Here is a 15,038-nt window from a genome sequence, read left to right as displayed (position 1 = left end):
AAGAGTGAACATCACCCAAGGATTTCGTGTCCTCTTCTGTGGGAAGAGCTGGCATGTTTTTGGTTATATGCAGGATAAGGGGAGCATGTTAAGTGAAAGTATGACTTTGTTACTGTCTTTATTGGGAGATTAAGTATGGTTTAAGTAAATGTGTATGACAAGCTGACAAGGCATGAACTGTAATTGTTAGTATTATGTGTCAACTTGGCTAGGCCATGGTACCCAGTTATTTGATCAAACACTAATCTAAGCATTCCAGTGAAGGAATTTTGTAGATGTGATAGCTACAGTAAGCCGACTTCCAGGAAAGCAGAGTATACCCTATAATCTGGGCGGGCCCTGCCTAATCAGTTGAAAGGCCTTAAGAGCAGAACTGCAGGAGAAGAAATACCATCTGTGGACTTTGGCATCAGATCCGTCCAAGAGTTTTTCCCAGTTGGCCAAGCTGCCCTACAAATTTTAGACTTGCCTAGCCAGCCCCCACAATCACATAAACCAATTCCTTGCAATAAATCTCTTAACATACAAATATCCTAGTGGTTCTGTTTCTCTGGTAGAACCCTGATTCAGGGAGCCACCCAGAAAAAATGACACTTGAGCAAAGACTTGGAGTTGGTGAAGGAATTGCCCCGCAGATATCTGCGAGAAGAGCAGGCGAGGTGTGTGCAAGGAACGGCAAGCAGAGTGGCTAAGAGTCAGCAAGGCAGAGAACAGCCCCAAAGGAGGTTGTTTTATTAACCAAAAGACCCAACAAGGAAAGTGCAGGCTGTGAACAAAAGGTCTCCTTTATTATTCTTCCTATCTTATACTAAGCCCACATCATGACCAAAAACTATGCTTCCAAATGCCTCTCCTTCTCTAACATGACACAGGTGAATCCTCCCACTCCCACTATTGGCCAAAGCTTTGGGATGCCGCAAGGAGATCTGCAGTTAACGCATCTGACACTCAGTGCACTTGTGCGCAGCGCCCCTGTGAGCCACACCATGCTGGCAGTTTCTCTCTTAGGAGTCCGGGAGCCAGGAGTCAGGCCAGAAAGGGTCCTGGCATCGGAGCAAGGGTCAAGAACTGAGTGGCCACCACCAGGCAGAGAGACAACATACACAGTCATCTCTGGCTAAAATGAAAGCTTGCTGTGTGCAGGGTATAATGCTCTTATCTGGTCCACCAGGCTGAGTGGAAAGAATGAGGACCAGACACCATCAAAGGCAGATAATAAGTGATTTGGATGCCAGAGTCCAGTAATTTGGGTTCATTAAGTCCAGGCATCCCAGCTGCTCATTTGTCCCAGTAAAAGGGAGAATACCACCTGTCACAGGTTTTCCTTACTACAAAGGTTACCAGAACAACAAGAATTTCAGGTACATGTATTAACCTGGAAAGATGTTCATGATTATAGAAAGGGAAGAAAAGGTAACACGACCGTATCAAATATACACATTGATTCTTAGATACATCTGAACTTCATAAATATTAACATGAAAAATGTATTTATTAGGCTTTAGGAAAGACAATATATGCAAAGAAAAGAGTTAAAGAATGTATACAAAAATTATAATAAAGCCATGTGGTTAGTGAGATTACAGGTTGTTGTTTTTTTTCTTTTTGCTTCTATACCTTTTTTTTCCCCTCTAATAATATGTATTGCTTGAATAACAAAATTGTTTATGGTTTAGAAGTAAAAACCCCTTCATGTCTATAGCACTTCTAGTTCTTTCTCTACTCCCTCAAAAAAAGTGAACTGACACCTGTAACCTCAATACGTTAGAACAGAGCTGTCTGCAGGCCCCTTTTATATATGGGAAAGTACAAAGCTCAAAGCAATTAGGTCACTTTCCCAAAGTCACTCATTATGGTGTGCAGCCCAGCCAACACATGAGTGTGAGGGTCCTGAAAGTCCATACCAAACCACACACTTGCTTTGTGGCATTTTCTCAGTCCCAGGGATCACAGGGAAGTGCGGTTTAAGACGAGCTGGCCCCTTGCCCTTACCTCAGCCAGGCGGGAATGCTTGTGGACGTTCTCGCCTTTCTGCACGCTGGGAGCCAGCTGCTGCAGGACCCCCCTGCTGCTCGTCAGTGCTCTGGTCAGCCGAGCAAACTTCCCCCAGCCTGGAGCATGTAGAGGAGAGAAAGGACAGCTTCAACCATGTCCTGAAGGTCATGGACATTCACACCACAAGTTAAGCTGTCAGAAGCACATACACCCATTGTCCTCCTGGGCTCCCATGAATCATTCTGTATTCCTCCCAGCCCAGACTCGCTGCTCAAAAAAGCACCTAGACAAATTTGTGTCACAATTTACTCTTCCCCTTTCACATTATCCTAATCATAGCTTTGTGACAGGTTTTAGTACTGTTTTACAAATAGGAAAACTGGGGCACAGAGTGCTCAGATGACTACAGAGTCCAGAACCCAGATGTTTCCATTCTATCTCAAGGCTTTTCTGCCAGATAATGCCAGGCAATTGAGATATTTCTCAGACTTTGGGCTCAAGCTGCCCCCAACCCCCACGTAGTCTGATCTAGTAGAGACCAAGCAGGTTCCAAGTGCTATGTGGACAAGCCAGTTAAATGGCTATCCCATGCAATGCATTCTCCAAAGCCAGGGGAATGAGAAATGAATCTAATCCCTTGTGGGGGGGGGGGGGGGGTGAAGCACAGGCATATTTTAGTCTGCTCTGGGATGGGGGAAGGACAGTTGGTGACAGGTTCCTCCAAATAACAAGAATCCCAAAGAGCCGAACTTGGAGCAAAAAAATCTGGACACAAGTCCCATTTCTGCCTCCAGCTTGCTTTGTGATCACCAACCAGTCATTTAAATTGCTTAAGCCTTATCTGTAAAGTGGAAATTAAAATACTCTAGCTGCCTAAAGGCAGGGTGCATTTATCCGGTAAAACAAAGGGGCTAAGTTTAGTGAGCTCAGGTTAGCAGACTGAAACAGAGGCTGTCTGGAGGCCTCCTTGGCACTCTGGACCAGCTCCTCCAGGAAAAGCAAAATACTGATCTTTTTCCAATCCAGCCCCCTCCATAACGCAGAATCTAAGACATATGAGTGATCTTTACTGCATTTAATTATCTCCAAAGACAACTGTCCATTCCAATACCCAGCAACCCAACTCATCTGCATCCAGGTTATGACCATGGCAATTGCCTCAAGAGACCCATGAAACCCTGGCAGTGTTCTCAAGACCAACCTTGGGGTTGAGGTGCTCCAAAGACCTAGATGTGGAGTAGATAGCAAGTAAACAGAGCACCCGGCTCTTTTTACATGATAGCTAAAAACAGGACTAGGTGATGTTTTTTGGTTTTTATCCCTTAGTGTTTGGCAGTATTCAACACCTTGCAGCAGACCTCAGTTCTGCCAAATTCTACCCTGGAGCACCTTTCCAAGATAGACTTGGAATCCAGAGGAATGAAGTTAAGCAGCAGAATGGCCCTTTTTTTTGCACCTTTAAGAATCATGATCTGGATAAATTTTTGTCAACATGGAAAGAATAGCAAATCAGTGCTTTATTATCTTATTCCAGAAGTTCTAGGTTTAATAAAAGACAGTGGCATTTTCATCCATCCTGATGCCATTAAGCAGAGAAATAGGACTGCTGGAGTCAGCTTGAAAAGAGACACATGGTAGTCAGGCAGTAGGGGTCCCATTAATGTTAACAGGAGGGGATGGCCCAGACTCTGCAGGGGTTTCACATCTCCCCTAAATGTACCATTTATGAAGATGCTCACTGGAATCTGCTTTTGTGAGCTGTCAACCAGAATTTTTTTAAGTCTCTTTCAGAGTTAGGCTCTCTTTCAGCTCCAAACAAAACTGGAATTGAATTCTACAATGATTTTCAAGAACAGAAAGTATAATTTTCAATCAGGTAAAACATAGTTGGGCATGCAGACATCAACGAGGGTTCTGCAACACCCCCCCCCCCAACCTAACCCACAACCTACCCTTCCACTACCATCACTACTACCACCACCATGACCCATACTCTGGGACCAATGATAGGAAGGAGGTGGCAGGACAGATACCCCAGACCCTGCCTGGCAGGGAGCTCAGGGTCCTGGTCTATCTAGCACAAGGGATGAAAAGAAAGATCCCTGGACCTCTAGGCATTTCCCCAGGCTCAGGCTAGCCCTGAAACCTTTCTAAGAATGTGGCTTTTAAAGGAGTTGGCTCTCAGCTACCTCAGTGGACAGCATGGGAAGATGAGTGGGTGTTGGATGGGGAAACGGACAGGCAGTGTGAAATTCTCCATCACATCTCTACCAGGACGGCCATGCTCTGCCTGTTCTGATGGAAGGAAATAAGTTCTCCCTCAAGTTCCACCCCATGTTCTTTCTGAACTACAGACACTTTCTAGTAGGACTCATTGCCTGCCCAGATGAAAAAACTTCATTCATTCATGTATTAATTCATAAACATAATTGCTATATACCAGGCATAGTGCTAGGTACTAGAGATACTAAGATAAATAAGATACAGACTCTGGCTTCAAAGAGCATGCACTCTAGTAGGGAAGACTGGCAAATAAATTTTAAAAGCCATGACATAAGCCATGACTTAGCTCATTAGCTAAGTTCTGTAACAGAGATGAGTATAGGATGCTATGGTCAAGACTGTCCAGAGAAGGCATATCTATCTAATCCAGGCTTGGGAGGCTTCCCAGAAGGGGTAACACTAGGACAAATTTTGAAAGATGAGTAGGAGTTAAAAACAAGAAGGAAAAGATAGACATTGCACACAGAAGGAACAGCACCTACAAAAGCGAAAATCATAAAATAGGGTAACATGTCAGTGAAGAGTAAGACATCCCAAATGCCATGACTGGTAGAGAGGAGGGGGGTGTAGACAGTGGCTTGAAGTGATGTTAAAGTGGTTGTCAGGGGCCAGATGGAGAAGAACTTTGGTGATAACAACTTAGATAGCAAACTGAGAAATCTGAACTTCATTCTGAAACCCATAGGGAACCAGGGAGGAGTTCAAATATAGTAGGGAAGAGGAAACACTCTGATTTCACTTTAGAAAGACAGAACGGTGGGCGCCTGGGTGGCTCAGCCAGTTGAGTGTCCGACTTTGGTTCAGGTCATGATCTCACAGTTCGTAAGTTTGAGATCCACATCTAGGGTGGCACGGACAATGCAGAGCTTGCTTCAGATTCTCTCTCTCCTTCTCTGCCCCTATCCCACTTGCACTTTCTCTCTCTCAAGAATAAATAAATAAACATGAAGAAGAGGAAGAAGAAGAAGAAGAAGCAGCAGCAGGAGGAGGAGGAGGAGGAGGGGGAGGGGGAGGGGGAGGAAGAGGAGGAGGAGAAGAAGGAGAAGGAGAAGAAGAAGAAGAAGAAGAAGAGAAGGAGAAGAAGAAGAAAAAGAAGGAGAAGGGGAAGAAGAAGAAGAGGAGGAAGAAGAAGAAAAAAGACAAAAGACAGAATGGTAATGTGAATGGTAGATTTTAAAAAACAAGGTTGATAGGGGTGCCTGGGTGGCTCAGTCAGTTAAGCATCTGACTTCAGCTCATGTCATGATCTCGCAGTTCATGAGTTTGAGCCCCATGTCAGGCTCTGTGCTAACAGCTCAGAGCCTAGAGCCTGCTTCAGATTCTCTCTCTCTCTCTCTCTCTCTCTCTCTCTCTCTCTCTCTCTCTCCCCCCCCCTCCCCAGCTCATGCGCTCGCTCTCTCTCTCTCTCTCTCTCTCTCCCTCTCTCTCTCAAAAATAAATAAAAACATTTAAAAAAATAAAAAACAAGGTTGATAGATAAAAGACCAGTTAGGACCCCAGGCAAGAGACTCTGCGTGCCTGGACAATACTGTAGCAATCCAGGCAGCCTCTGGGTTCCCAATTTGGGTGACTAGGGTGAGAGCCATGCAATGAGATTAAAAACACATAAGAGGAGCAAATGGATTTTATGGAAGATACCTTGTATAATTTGGACCAAAGCCATCAGGAGAAACATTCCTGAAAACAACGGAGCTCCTGTTGTCCAAAAGGCCAAATGGGAGGAGACAACCCAATGAGAACCTAGCTCAAGACAATCTTCCTTGGGGGAAGTCCAATGGTCACTTTCCACGAGGAAACTAAGGGAACATTTCTGGGATCCTGCCCTACCACCAGCAGAACAGCTCACTCCTTCCTTTGTACACTCCCCTCTGCTTTAGGCAGACCTCTAGCTCTTCAGCACACACACTTCCTGTGTGTCTTTGGGGTGAGAGGGGGTGGGCAGGAAGGGAAGAGGAGGCATGATGGGAGAAGAAGGATAGAAGAAAGGGAACACAATATGTAATCCAGCAATCAGCTAAAAAGCACTTACTAGGTCTTTTCTCCATGCTTAGTAAGGACAACTATTTCCCCCTTCCTTGACCACATGATGGCTACTGGTTTCAACTGGGGTAAGCCCCCCACTAGGCTTCTTTAGCCTACAAAGCCCTGTGTTTCCCTAGGCCAGAAGAAGAGATGACTCTGGGATGAAATGAAATTCTAGCTCGTCCAAGGAGAAGTCCAGGGATACAAGAAAAGACAGACATATAGGCTCCTCCCTTGGGAAATCATGCCAAGTCACTTTGAGTAGAAGTTGAAGAGGAGACGACTGTAAGGTGTCCTGACCTCGGTGGGGAGGCTGCGAGGCCAAGCTTGCCCTAATCTGCAGAGTCACAGATTCTCTTAGAGGAGCTGGTGCCATAACCCAACATACACAAGAGCACAGAAGACACTGAGGACCAAGATGGACAGTCAGTGTGGACACTGCCCAAGCACCCTCAAGTCTTCCTCCCCTGGTCTTTTCCCTATCACTATAGAAACAACCAAAAATCTAGGGTGGCTTCTTCGAGGAGCAGCCACTAAATCATCACCTTTCCATCATCCTAAGGGCAGAGGGATAAAATGTTAATACTGAAGGGGCGGAAGGCACCTGTGGCTGGTATCCACTGCCCGGTTTCTTTCCCAAGAGTGCCTCACGAATATCCCACAGGAAGACATACGGACAGATCAGCAGTTACAGCAGCTTGCCAGAGGCCTCACCCCTGAATATTCTCAATCTTTGGCCTTTGAAAATCTCCTCTGGAGTTTTACATTCCTCTACTTTATCTGAATCTGGCTCAAGTTTAACTATGTAGCACTAAATCTGTGGGTCTCTGAAAATGAATCCGCTCCTTCAGTGTGAGACTATTTGGTGGAGTAAGAGACAAAACAAGAGGGGTAATCCATCCTCCTCCTTTGGGGAGCAATGCAGAGAGCAAACCCTGAGCCTTACCATCGAATTCTTCTCTACCCACTTGCCCAAGCCTCCCAGCTGAGAAGCGAGAATAGGACAGAGAAAAATGTCCTGCAGCCCCACTACCAATTATCCATAATAACAGAAAAGTGAGAGATTCAATTCTCATTTCAGCCAAGAATTCCCACCTACTCTGTCATTCTGACTTCAAATACATATACACACACCCCAGAGCTGCTACCAAACAGCAAACCTAGCTCGACTTGCATTTTCTGTCCAAAGGAAGGTCCTGTGGACACCTTTTGTCAGAGAGCAAAGGAAGTAGTCAAAAGATGGACAGAAAAGAGATAAGGAAGTCCAGGGGCCCAGATCATTCATAAAAAGGAGCTTGAGAACTGATACACTAAAGGAAAGGGGGTCTGGGGTGGCCCAATCACTCGCCAAAGGGGAGTTACGTTGTGTCAGATGCTAAAATAGTCCACTGAAGATTACCCTGTGTGTTTACCACTTTGTGGAGTGTTTCTGGGAAAATGTTAGGCACCAAGTGGCTTTCTCGTGTCACTACTGGATGCACTTATCCCACTCCCAAGCCCCAAAGTTAGAGAAAATAAAGTCACTTTAAAGACAATTTGAGCACAGTTGACTAAAAAGAAGACTAATCTGATGTTGGGAAACATCTTGTGCTGCTATGCCAAAGAGCAATTATCTGGGGATTTCTGGGGTTTGGGATAATCCACCCTTCCATTCCATCTCAAAAGTGAATTCTAAACAAGCCTGGGTCAGCAAGACTTCTGAGACTCTTATTGCTGACTGAGGTGCTGTACTGAAAACCCAGTTGGACCTGCCAGAACCTCTCAATGTGAGAGCACATCCAAGAAGAAATGTCAAGTCAGGAGAACAACCCAGCTACACAGCAACATGTTTTCCTAGATTTGATCCTTGCAGCCAGAATTTCAGTTTATAGACTTACAACTAACAAGGCCTGGAGAACTGTCATGCTTTTCTATCGTAAACGGACTAATATAAAATTTGACCTTGTCCCAAGTGGACTACCAAATCAACGTCAGCCAGGGCCACAGTGACATAAAAGTGGGAGTGTCTGAACATACCCATCATGGCATTTAAAATGTACAGGCTTACAAAGTCACGTCTTGGAGGAGACATTAAGGATGATCCACTAGCAGCGTTCCTGCAGGGAGCACTAAGGTGGGTGCGTGTGCACGTACCAAAACTCTCATCAGCGAGGAAATGCATCATTGAGGCAGGTTAAGTGAAGTAGAGCATTTTTTACTCCTGGAAAATAAACCTAGGTGAGCCTCACCGCGTCACTGTTTTTATCTCTTCTTTCATGTTTCATAAGAACCAAATGCAGACACCCAGGTGGCACATTCTCTGTTGGGTATGTCTTTCCTACTAAACAATACTTGCACGTCACCCAAAAATGTTCCAGTGGTGGTGAAACGCAAGTGTGCTGACTCAACCAAACCACGTTACTTCAAAGATTTAAGAGAAAACTTGCAAAAGCAAATGTCAAAATATCTGACTGCCTTTAAAACAGGATCTATGAGTTTATTCAGTTAAAAAAAGCCAATGGCGTTTCTGGAGGGCAGAAGGGTGACCCTTAATCATGAGTGAGTCTATCACCATGTAATCCCTGTTGCACTGAGGAATCTTCAAGTCAGAAACTAGGAATCAGGGAATCACAGATCTGCAGGAGAAAAAGGAGACTGCAGGAGGCTGAGGAACTGGCCGAGAAACTTGACATCTGCAGTCGTCTTAAAATCAAAAGGCAGGCTAAAATCGATTTACTGGGTTATCGTTATCAGTTTAAAAAAATAGGATGCACTGGTCTACACAGGACTGTGCTCTGAACTCTGTAAATGTGAGCATCCACATGTGCTAGAGGATTCAGCACCCACATAATGCTTTTTCTTTCCTCCTCTAAGGCACATTTTAACAATCACAATTTTGTCAGTTTCACTCTTGCCCGGGCCCTTCTAGCATCTCTCTGCTGCATCTTGGGAAACCACAAGGAGCAGAGTTCTCAGAGAGAGCTGGAAAATCAACCACAGAGCCAAGAAGCACTGCAAAAAAGAAGAGCTGACGGCCTCCTGACTGTCTCGCGTGCATGCGGGAAGACGGATGGAAGAGAGGGCTGTGACACCCCCTAATCCCAAACCTCTGGGAATCACAAGCCATCTTTTGTACATCTGATTAGTGGAACCTCTTCAAGCATATACATGTTGTATAAATCCTGAGCCATTTCCTTCCTTGGCCCCCAGTATTATTCAAACAATACGTGCATGTGATGTGGCTGAAGTGAGCACTAAAATCTGTGGTCACAAGCTGATCAAACGACCCATATGGAAAGGCTACTCAAGACCCTGGCCTCATTAATACCATGTTTCCGATGAATTCACCAGCCACAGACATAGCTCCATCAACCACAGAGGGAGAGATGTCAGTCAAATCTAACAAAGTTTATATACAAGTAAGATGAATGTGGCCATGGACTGCCTCATTTACATGACTGAGATCTGTCCTGGGAACACCTACAAAGACTCCGCTGATACCAAAGGTGCCCAACTACCTTCTTCTGTCTAACCTTTACTGGAAAGGGTTAAGCTACAAAAGGTATAAAATTGATTCAAATGCTTTCCTAAACAAAGTTTTTTTTTCCTCCTCCCCTTCTCCCGCTTAATACATTCCAGAATGATACAGTGCTTTACCCAACACAAATCTGAGTTTAAATCTTGATCTTTGTGCAGAGATTGCCTTGGCAACCTCAAATTCTCCGTAATGGGAGACACACCACAGGGGGGGAAAAAGGCATAAATGTTTTTGTACAAATCAGAATTACAAACCTTTACATGAATCATCCTCAATGGGCTGTTTGAAAGCTGTTATATCACTGAAAGTGCAAAGAAATAAAACCACTTTATCCTGTTCATTTCGAATTGGAGCAATTTTCACAAAGAACCACACAGGTGTCCCTGAAAGAGACATCAAAAGGTCGGTCAGTAATTTTCATTTTCACGTGAGGGGCTATGGAATAAAGACTTGGAAATGAATAGGTACACATATTAATTCATTTTTGAATGGTCTCATTCCTTTAGGTGCTGGGATATCATACCATTAATTCCTCTTCTTGCTGGAATAAAAAACTTTCATGGTGACTATTTGGCAGGGATTTTCTTTAGTTCAAATAATTTTGTAAGTGTAGATCTCTTAACCCTTGCAAAATGATTAGAAAATGGGTCAAGAACCTCCTGATCTTACAGAAGGAACTAAGGTACAGAAGCCTACATACTTGCCTTAGACCATGCAGTGGACAAGTAAACAGTAGGGACCAACAATGGGCATTGCCAACCATGGACAGCAGACCACGCAAACTCCAATTTCCATTGCTAAAAGGCCCTACTGTCAAAATCCAGTTTGGGAATCCATCAGTTTGACTCACATGCTCAATCAACCATGGGCCAAAAAGGTATATTTCTAAGTCTCTCTCCCAAAAATAAAGATCCAAAAGGTCCAATACAATGGGGCAGGTGACAACGCACTGAAGAAGGAGAACCACCACGATGATTCTCCCAGCATAGGCTCCCTCAAAAAGGAGGTTTCCAGGTGGCTTTAGGCTGTGATTATATTAGTGCTTTAGGAAGCTCAACAAATGTGTTTTAACTTCCAATCCTTATTCCTGAGTGAAAATGGGGGATAAATGAGATCTTCCAAAGCACTGCCCTAATCTACACAAGGAGAAGGTGGGTGGACATATAGAGGTGGGTGGACTATAGAGGACATCACAGCAAGCCACACCAATCAACTCTCTGATGCAAAAATTAATGAGACACAAAGAAATGGTAGGTTCTTCCCTACCTAGTTCTCATACCCCAGGTCCTTAAACAGCATCTGGGAAATAACTTAATAACTATTGGCCGAATTTTGCATAACTGGGATAAAACTTTACATGCTATTTTATAACCATTTTCAAGTTAAAATACAATAAGTATTTCTCCATGTTAAGAATTAGAGAAGGCATGGTGTTCAGCATTCTACATACATTATTTTATTTTAAGAAGATAACAAGCAAACAACTCACTGAATCTTGGAGATGGAAATAAACCCCCAAGAGGTACCTGGGTCTCTGCTGGCAATCACAGCAAACTCTATCCTATGACATGGACAGAGAGATGTCTCTGACTGAGATTAGCTTTACAAAACTGGCTATACCACTTATTCATATGGAAGTATAAATAACCATAAAATATACAAACAGGCAGCAAATAGATCATATGGGAATATATTTTCTTTAAATCCTGATATTATCTATGTAATCATCCATAGTTAATTTTAATCCTCTGTCCATTTTCCCTTTCCTTAATTTTTGGCTGCCTGTTTCTGGATGCTTATAGAAGACAAATAGTTATAAGGTCACCCTAAGAAAAATGTGTTTCAAAAGAAAAATCCACCATACAAAAATCACATACAGCATTCCAAAATCAAGAAGAATATGGCCTTCGAAACCCCTACTGTTTTTGAAAGGTCTCTGTTACTATTCCTCCCAGTCCCCTGCTCAGAACCTGTGGGTTTTAAACCATTTTCAATTAAGCAACAGAAACCTCAGAATAAAGTGTCACATCAAGTGAACTTACACACCCACAGCTCTCCATTATATCCTAGCTGGTAAGACAAAAAGCAAACAAATCAAAAAACCATTTTCTTTCTGCTCTAAAAAAAAAACAAAAAACAAAAAAAAAACTTAAGCAAGTTTTTTCAGATGGTAAACCAGAAAACAATGTGAATTTATCAAACCAGTAAGGAATCAGATGAGAGCCCCCCCCCCCCCCCCCGCCCAACTCGTGAGGTCTAACCCCAGAAGCCTCAATCTTGCTGGAATCCTTGGAACCACGGCCTTCCCAGCCACCACCTATGGGCCATCCACTACACTGTGTCAGCTGGGCCTAATGCCTGTGAACTTTTCCAGTTGGGACTGTGCCATCTAATCTTTATATTCCATTTATGACTCTTGGGATTGATGACGTTAGCCCATATCAACCAGATCATGAGAGCCCCACTGTATTAGTCATGCTGGGAGGACTTTTTCATTTTGCTAGAGTTCAAGCTCATCTTGGACTCTCCCCATTTCTACATGTCAATCTGTTTAAGGCTGTGTGCTTTTCTCCACCAAACCGTGCCCAATGCTTCCTCCAGAAATGTTCCCTGAGTAAACACATGCTATCCTGATCATTTCTTTTCAGTAAATAAATATGAATCTCATACCAAAACTTCCCATAGTCAGTATTCACTGCCTTAGAGTTCATCTCAAGCTGATCAGTTGGGCTTGTTGAGAGAGGAAACCTATTCCCCGATCCGGTGTTTCCTCGTGGAGAGACATCTTTCGAAGGAACTCTTGAGTCTTTTCCCTGGGTTGGTAATTTTGGGGTCAAGAACTGGATATGTTAGCTCACCCACTTCTCCACATCTGCATTCTTAGAGATGAATCTGCATTCTTTTCTGTATTCCCATTCTATAGATGGAAGGGGAGAAGTCAAAAAGGCAGGGGATGACTGGTAGAAGCCTGTGGTTCTCCAGTGCTGCCTGTGTTAGGTGGGTAAGTCTGTCTGATTCTAGAATTCACTTTTAGAAACTTTACTTGAACACAGACATCAACTACATTCTCTAGGATCAGCTTTACTGGTCTTAAAAGTGATATTTTAACCTCCATTTGCCTGATTCCTGTATCTCTCTTGATTGGTTCTGATCACAGGCAGGGAAAGAAAGTGCTATGAGTTGGCCCCCTTCCAACTTTAACAATCGAGGACTCTTCCCTTAATTCGACCATAATCCACTCTGGAGCAAGATATCTGAAATACTGCCGCTGTCTTATCACCCTGCACCCCTATTTAAATGGCATCTAGTGCAATGCTTTCATAGGATCCCATTAGGCCATTACGTGGCTCAACTCCAGGAGGCACCATTCTAGAGTTGTGAAAACCAACAACCTTGGAAGGGTAGGAACTCTAAGAATGCCTGCTGAGTTTCAAAGAAATAAGTCCTACTTCCAGTGTCTTCACAGTCATTCAGAACTCTCTCCCAAATTATCATTCCCTACAAAATCTAGGAAAGCAAGCAGAATGGGCTTAAATTTTTATTTCTGAAATTCTTTCAAAAGAGAACATGAGTCCCACCTAGGTGGCACAGAACAGTAATTCCAACCTTTTAATCATAAAAGCAAAGCATTTTTGACTAGTGAAACATTACTCTAAGTCTCAATATATGAAACAGTTGCTTCAAGTGAACATAGGCTGTCCAGACGCTGGAGCCCCACTCAGTTTCTCTTCCATCCCTCTGGATGCCCCCAAGGATATTCAGGAGCTTCCCGGAGGCAGAGGCCAGGGATCTCTCCTAGAGCCCAGATTCTGGAGTAGGATTCTCTCCACCAAGATAAAGAGAAGCAATGCATGCACGAAATTCACACATACAGTCACAAAATCAGGAAGATAAGGTTAATCAGGAAAATTCTGCCTCTGCACCCAAGTGGCTACAGTGGAAAAATTGAGAAAGCAAGTATTTGATGTCCTGTTTCTGTAAAAGGACAAAGGGTGAATAATAAATAAAGGAAGATCAATGCACAAATCTAGGAAAAACACAGCAAAGGCTGATGGCAAAGGCAGCTGCTGCTGGGACAGCAGGTCTTTCCTGGCTGAAAGTGCAAGTGGAAGGGCAGCCCCGGGGTAGGCCCCTCCTCCTGGTCACTCTGTGATTCTCATCCTTTACTAGCTCCCTTGGGTCATGGAGTAATGAACCTGACAACTTGACCTGGCTATAGTGTTTCTCAACCCCAGAAGTCAGATAACAAAACAGCAAGGTTCAGATGTACAAGGGACTTTTTGGCCTCCATCAGGCTTCCTCCTACCCTGGGCCTCCTCCCAGGTACTCTCTGTAATCAGGCAGCCAGGCCATATTCAACAGCAACAGAATTGACCAAGCCACTATCACTGGCTCATGGGAGTGGCTGCAGGAGCCATTCAGATAGATCCAGAAACTAGACCAGGGCATGGCGGCTGCCCCAGGAAACAGACCAATTGGTCTCAGGTCACCTTCACTGAGATAAATAACAAATACAGAAGAGTATGAGAGAACACCAGGGGGAAGCAGTGGCTACTGGCCATTAGAACATCTGATTGGGATTCCCAAGCCCAGGGTTTGAGCCCTATCTCTTAGTTTATTGTACACTTTGGCCATGTCACCTTAACCTCTTAGAATTGGTTTCCTCATTTGCAAAGTAGGGATAATAGAATTACTTTAGATTCAGTAAACCTATACACATGTCTGATACGTTCCTCCCTTCCTTTTAAATTCTTTGCTGGTAAGATTGAAATGTTCAATCTCACCTCACAGAGGTGTTTGGATGACTCAAAAGAGAATGTATCTCAAGGTGTTTAATGAAACTCCAAAGCTGCCTCTACCTGTTCTGAGAAAGAGGGCCACTCTCAAACATGAGGGAAAAGCTAGAAAAATCAATGCTTAAGCCTCACTATAATTCAAATTTGATTGAAGAGCAAAACACAAAGCCTAAATAAATGGAGAGAGTTACATTGTTTGTAGATGAGAAGATTCAATTTTGTAAGATGTCAAACCTCCCTGTTTAATATATAAATTTAATGGAATTTCAATCAGAATCTCAGTTGTTCTTTTTTTGTTTGTTTTTCTCGGAGTTGATGAATTGAAATTCAATTCAAGTAGAAAAATAAAGCAGAAGAAGGGCCAAGAAATCTTTGAAATTTTTTGAAAGAAAAATAGTGACAAGGACCATCTACCACAGCTGACC

General features: G+C 43.6%; 1 protein-coding gene across 1 annotated transcript in view; it reads right to left on the bottom strand.

The window, feature by feature from the left end:
- KCNH1 (potassium voltage-gated channel subfamily H member 1) overlaps nt 1–15,038 on the bottom strand; it is a 378,677-nt gene that overhangs the window by 322,190 nt on the left and 41,449 nt on the right. The window contains exons 4-5 of the mRNA XM_042975709.1: nt 10,072–10,200; nt 1,993–2,111 (exon numbers count right to left, since the gene is read on the bottom strand). Of these exons, the coding sequence (XP_042831643.1) occupies nt 1,993–2,111; nt 10,072–10,200 (248 nt within the window). The remainder of the gene's footprint in view (nt 1–1,992; nt 2,112–10,071; nt 10,201–15,038) is intronic.

Source organism: Panthera tigris, chromosome F3, assembly GCF_018350195.1.
Source record: "Panthera tigris isolate Pti1 chromosome F3, P.tigris_Pti1_mat1.1, whole genome shotgun sequence".
NCBI lineage: Eukaryota > Metazoa > Chordata > Mammalia > Carnivora > Felidae > Panthera > Panthera tigris.
This window is presented reverse-complemented; position numbering and strand designations above follow the sequence as displayed.